General features: G+C 36.2%; 1 protein-coding gene across 28 annotated transcripts in view; it reads right to left on the bottom strand.

Moving 5' to 3' along the window:
• Positions 1-1,633: 1,633 nt before the first annotated feature.
• Positions 1,634-6,633, bottom strand: part of ROBO2 (roundabout guidance receptor 2) — a 1,015,778-nt gene continuing 1,010,778 nt past the window's right edge. For 15 of the 28 annotated variants that reach the window (XM_086883509.1, XM_086883506.1, XM_086883518.1 and 12 more), the window contains 2 exons: positions 5,503-5,703; positions 4,367-4,514 (listed from right to left, as the gene is read on the bottom strand). In XM_086883509.1, the coding sequence (XP_086739635.1) occupies positions 4,513-4,514; positions 5,503-5,703 (203 nt within the window). In that variant the 3' untranslated portion in view covers positions 4,367-4,512. Of the gene's footprint in view, positions 4,515-5,502; positions 5,704-6,633 lie in introns of all 28 variants that reach the window. The other 13 variants (XM_086883528.1, XM_086883521.1, XM_086883526.1 and 10 more) reach the window with 2 other exon arrangements.

Below are 6,633 nucleotides of genomic sequence, written 5' to 3'. Positions count from 1 at the left end.
GTGAGCTCATGCAGACCACCATGGTGCCACAGGCATTGGAAACCTTCCCTGCCCTGAAAACTCCATCCTCAGAGAAGTGACCTTCCTCTACATGCTGACCTGTCTGGGATCCACTGGAACCCACTGAGCCTAAAGCCAGGAGGGCTGGAGGCTTGCTGGGGTCTGAGCAGCCAGGGCTGGGGCCTCGTACAACCCTGAGAATTCTCCTCTCTCACCAGCCTGGATTAACCACATATTTAAAACAAAGCACCAGATTTAGTGTCCCAAGGATCTAGGCCTCCTATGGACTTTGGGTACTTTGTTTTGGTATGGAAACCAAAAGTAATGAGGTTTATACATATTATTGTACTGTTCAAAATTGCATGTGAAACTGTGGAGGACTTGGCTGTCTCGAAATCATTATGTGTTCCTTATTTTAGTATTATTTTTTCCCTTTTTCCTGCTATTTGAATGTGCCTCCTAAATGAATTTTTCGCCGCCTGCATGGTTTTCAAAAACAATTTATTTTTTTTAGCTAATGTGTTCCAGATAGATGGAACACAAAACAAGTTAAAAATATAAAAATGAAATTAAAGCCTTCCCTCAGCAAACAAGTACCCCAAAATCTTTACATAAGGAGGTCAACTTTTTTCTTTCTAGTTCCCCTGCTAAAACTCCACAAGGTCATTAACCATAAGAAAAACCCAGACTGCATATATTGTAGACTAGCCAAAGTAGCTGCCTGTAATTTTTCTTTTTAAAATAAAAGTTCCTGCCAAAATCTCCCCCTACCCTATTCCCTTTCCTCTTTCAGTTGTGAGGACTCTTTCTCAGCCCCAGTACACACCTCTTGTGGCTGGCAATGCATGGGCTGAGAGGCAAGCATAAACCAGCACACAATTATTTCAAACAGTCATGCCTTCCTTTTGCACTGGTGTGTAGTTAAATTAACATCCTCAAAAACATTCCATGCACCTTATCTTTTCCCAAGGAATGGTGTTTCTGTTGCATTTCAGGTGACAATCAAAAGGTACTCTAAAGATTTACTGACTTAGATGTGTACTTGAGGAAAAAAAAAAGAAAATTAAAAAAGAAATATAAAAATAGGAAATGTCTGTTCCTTGCATCACTGAACTGGCTGCCCATACAGCAATACACCACTGAAGCACATGGAACAATTCATTATTTGGTCCCTCAGCCCACCTGCATTTAAAATTGAGCAGTTATTCAGTGCAAAGATTGAGAAAAATTGACCTAGCACCTGTCCATACATTTTAGGGTATTCTCTACTGGGTTGGCAGTAGCTCCAGCAGTACCAAACCCCAGGTGTGAGGGTTCAGCCCAGGTTTTACACATCCACTGCTCTGTGGGCTCTAGGCAGAGCCCCCACACTCTGAGAATATTCACATAAAGCAGAATATTCACTGGAATAGCTGTATCAGTGTAATTACAGCGCTACAACTGTTCCAGTACAGACAGGACATTAAACACAAACCCCTAGGACAGGCAGTGTTTACTGCTTAGCTCAAAAAACAGCATATAAAATGTTCCTTGTCACCTGTAAGTGGACAGTGATGATTATAGCTCAGTCTATGTTATTACTGCCTGGTTATTCCTGTTTGGGTTTTCACATATCGACTCCTTACTCAAGGTCTTTTAACATAGATTTGAAATGTGAATATGTTTTATTTTTTCCCCAGTAAATATACAATACACACTTCAACAGTACTATTAACCAACTTCTTATGCCAATTAAACTTTGCTGCACTAACAATACCAATGAAACACATTAAGAGGTCATACTTTTTTGTGAACAAACTGTAGCCAATAAACAGTTTTTTTTAAAAAAAAAACAAATTAAAAAACAATTCTAAGTGCTGCCACAACATCCCTTTTCTTTAAACACATTATTCACAATAAATGTTTTAATTTTTTTTTAAAAAAAGAAGAATACTTCTTTTAAAATAGTAAATCAAATGGCATTTTAAAAAATATGTACTGTGGTTCATTGGAAGTACACTGTATAGAAAAGAGAGAGAAAAAAAAAGAAGAGACATCACCTGTAAGATAATGGAAACACTTTGCCATACACAACAACACCTTATGTAATATTGTAAGCAAATTATTAATGAACAAAAATGTACAGAAGCAGATGGACAAGTTAGTGAATATCATGGTACTGAACAGCTTTAATACTGACACACATTTACTTTCCAGTGGAAGAGATAAAACACATATTTGAAAGTAATTTGAATGGCTTTATCAACCTCTAATGATACTGAATTTTGAATAGAAGAGAGTGAGTAAGGTGTTCCACCAAAGCTCAGCACAAGCTTTTGAATTAAATGGGGAAAAACCAACTATCAGTGACTGAGTTAAACATTTTCCAGAGAATTAAGATTGAATTGTATTCTGATTAGTCTTCTCTCCATATGGTAATACCAAAATAAAAAACATGTATATGTAATTACACTGCATTTTTTATCTTACTTGAACATTTTTGCACAATTTTAAGTTCTGTTTTTAACTACAGTGTTTTAATAAGCAGGAAAATGGCATATACTCATTGGTCACATATGTAAATAAATTCATACTTTTTTCCTCAACTTTTTCTTTGTAGCTTGCTAAATAACTCATCTTGACCTTAAGGGAGTTAACTAGCATTTTTCAATATTCAATAGTGCTGAGTAATAGTTGATGGCTGTAGTGTTTTATCTTATCATGGAACAAGTTAATGAAATGAAAAGCAACACATACTTAGCATCGGAATTTACTTTTCTAAAATTCTGCCATGACAAAAAGTGTTCTTAATACTGGTGAGCTCCAAGGCAAAATATAAAACAACATAGACTGGTTATATAAAAAGAGTATTCAATGGAAACTTGTGTTCATGGTCAGATAACTAACAGAAATAAGCTCTAAGATGCAATATTTAAATTAAGCATCGAAATAATGGGTGGGTTAGCCACACACAATATTCTAAGAAAAGCTTGACAATTTACTCTTTGAGATTTGACAGGTAAAGAAGACTTGGACAAAATAATGAAAATTAATGAAGAGACAGGATGCTGTCATTAATGTCCACTTACAGAGTCTGATTTATTCAAAAAGTGTATAAACATGCGTTATTTCCTCACCATAGTAGAGTTTGAAGCCACTCACTAAAACACAGGTCAAAGATTTCCTTTGCTTATATCCAACTTTTTGGATGAATTGTATTGCCTGAAACATTCTTAATGCAAGCCAAAAATAATTTGACCATTTCTTTCCATCCAAACACTAAACATTTTACTACAAATTTAGTGGATCCAACTTCAGCTCTTGCAGACTTCAGGTATGGAACAGAAAGGGTTGTGTAGACTGCATCAAAACAATTAATGTCATGAATTTCAGTGGTGCAGCTTTATCCTCTATCGTACTGTACATGTATTGGAAAGATGAAATAAGATACTATGACATTTCAATTTTTTGGAAGCAGCCTGAATATGTCTTAATAATAAATTGCATTCTTATCTTCTTACTAGGTATCCCTTGTGTTTATATGGTTTGTCTCTCCTGGAAAATCTCTGTCCTATATTTTGGGCTGGAGAAATTAACGGTAATAATTCTTTTAAAACTGCAAAATAAAAACAGCTTTAGTGAAACACCTTAAGTTCTTTTATTTGTAGCAAGGTTTGTTTTTCTTCCCCTTTACTTAGTGGCATGGGATGGCTAAAAGCAGATACTAAAGGTATCATTCTAGTGAAAGGGTCTAGGCCATCTCATGCTCCCTTTAGTTTTCATTTTCACTCTTTAATCTCACACTTCCAACTTCTGACCCCTTCTTAAATAGGAAGAGCAACTATGTTGCTTGCTTTTAAAAGGTTTAAAAGGTTTAAAATCTGTCTCTAATGTCTTCACTGACATCAGTTTTGCCTGTCACTTTCTCATTTCTACACCCCAATGGAAAACCACCTAACATACTCCTTTACATCCAGAGTTATCCAAAGTAGCTTACAGGACGTAAACCTTCTTCACACATTCAGTCTCTTTTTTCTTCATGTCATGAGGAGTAGAGTTTTGTGCTTATCACCAAATAAAATTGCAGTGCAAACTTTAAACATAAAAGTTACACAATTAAAAGTTAATATATGGCACCACAGCCTATTAATTCACATATAGTACAACAGACCAGTAAAAACAGACATGAATATGAACATAGCTAAAAAGAAGGTGAGCTTGCATAGCAATGCAACAAAAGAAATTATATACAGAAGGAAATCCTTTTAATCCTGGAGGGTGATTTTTTTTTTCTTTCTTTTTTTTTATATACTCCTGACAAGGAATAGTTTAAGGTGGATGGTGTATTAAAGAGAAGAACACAAGTAAAGTATCTGTGGGATATGTGTGGCTGTGTGTCTTTACATTGCATTTACAGTTCTTTTAATAGTACATAAATAAAGAAAATGTTCATTGCACTGTTTAGTGTCATCACTTCCATGAGTTCAGACCTGATGGTCCATCAGAGCAGCTTGCAATGTGTCTTCTCAACTACTCTATAGAGAGAAACAAAAGAGAGAGAAAGAGGTTGTAATAAGGGGAAAAAAACCCACACAAATAAAGCCTATGGCAATATTACTGCAGCACAGGATGAATATTCAATAGGTTGTGAGAACAGGGTTAATTGCTTCTAAGATGAAAAGCCAGGGATGCTAAAATTTAGCACTTACCAACACCATGTGTGAGACTGCACTCCTCAGGGCTCATGGGTCACCATTAGCTCTCTTACAGCTATGGGGCAGTAACTGCCAGGAGGTGCTGAGGGTTTGACTGCAGCAGGAGGATGCAGACATGCCCATAGCTCCACTGCTTTTTTTACCATTAATAAGTCTGTTAAACACACCAGTATGCCTGAGCATGCTAGGGTTTTGATGTACTTTTTCAAACAACACAGTCAAGCCTTTGGGCAGCTGGTACTGCCAGCACACAGGCAGCATCAACATGGTTTCACACAAAGTTTAACAGATATTGAGTGATAACAGAAAACAAATTTGGAAAACAATTTCCCTGTCCAGGGATGCTGAGGAAAAGAGTGGAGATGTAAAACTGCAAAACTGCTCTACACAATCAAGAAAAGAGGACCTCCATCTAAGAGAACACTTCTCATCAACCAACAGGAAATGAAGGGGAAGGCTGAGGAAATCCATCATTGGCATTTCCAAGACAAGCACACTACACTTTGCCAAAAAAAAAAAAATTTCTAAGTTACTAGAATTCCTTCTCATTTCCCCATGCTTCACTAGCATTACACAGTGAGAGATGTACCATGTAGTTAGCTTTGGCATGGCTTACACAGATTTGAACTGCTCCAAAGAAGGATGACATTTGTTTGCCATCACATGCAATACGCCTCAGAAGGCAAAAAGGTCTGGATAAAGCTTAATCTGATTATCACACACAACTCCCTACTCCCTTCACAACAGATTTATAATTCTTTTCTTTTATCTATTTGATAGTTTTAACTGGAGCTAGAGGTAAACTTACATAATTCACCAGTAAACTGTCCTTGACTGTTTGATCCCACATAGCCTATATCGAGAAGGTCACTGGCATTGCGTTGGTGACCTCCTCGCAAGACTTCACCTTTTCTAGGTCCAGTTGATCCTTTAGAAGAAGATGTTCCTGAAGAGCTGTGGCCACCAGGGGATGGGAAATTGGGTTTACTATATGGTACGAGTGCCTCTTCTAGAAAAGCAAGACAAAGCAAAGTAAATACCAATAAATAATCCTAGAAGTAGGAATAAACAAGCTATTCATTTATGCACATCATACTCATTCATATCTGTCTTGCTTTATGGCATAACAATTTTACTTAAGAAAATACACAACTAAGAGTTGTTTGTATCCCAAGGACAGGGAAGCCAGTATGAATTTAAATCTTGCTTCCCTATGAACTCCTAAGTCAGTTTGTATTAATTATAAAAAGTCTACATTCATTATGAATAAGAGATCATGAATCATAGATACTTTAATAAAAATAGGTGAACATGCAATTTCCGACACAATGAAGCTATGATTGGGCTTTTGCTTCCAGCCTACATAAACATGCTTTTTCCTTTTCTTTAGCTTTAATTATGGCAACATTAACTCAATCAGTTTAGACAAAGAACTACAATATCAGCTAATTTAATTATCTACAAGGTACTCAGTAATTTATAATGATGCAAAGTACACCAACATTTTTGTTTTAACTGGTGTTGAATTACATTGGAAAATATTATATTATACATTGCAGTTGGAGTGGATAAATAATCCTGCAGCCTGTTTCATGTTCCATTATGAGCAAAAGACCTACTTTTGCTCACTTGGATTCTTTTTTCGTGAAGACCTGTAATAATGAACTGCTTTCAAGAGCAGGATTAATGGCAATAAGGCATAAGACTTTATGTCTTCACATAGCATCAAGTAAAACAAGACATCACTTCTGATTAGCATTTCCTGGAGATACTGTTGGAATAGTCCAAATCTAAGAAGCAAAACAGCAGCACTGATTTAACATTGAAATGGAAGCACTATTTTATTTCTTTGCTGCATCTGATCCACTTTTGCCATCTCAGAAGCTGGAGAAAGAGATCTTGCTAAATATAGTTTGATTGAAGAAAGAATATGAGTATA

Source organism: Cyanistes caeruleus, chromosome 3 (genome assembly GCF_971803275.1).
Source record: "Cyanistes caeruleus chromosome 3, bCyaCae1.hap1.1, whole genome shotgun sequence".
Classification (NCBI taxonomy): domain Eukaryota; kingdom Metazoa; phylum Chordata; class Aves; order Passeriformes; family Paridae; genus Cyanistes; species Cyanistes caeruleus.
This window is presented reverse-complemented; position numbering and strand designations above follow the sequence as displayed.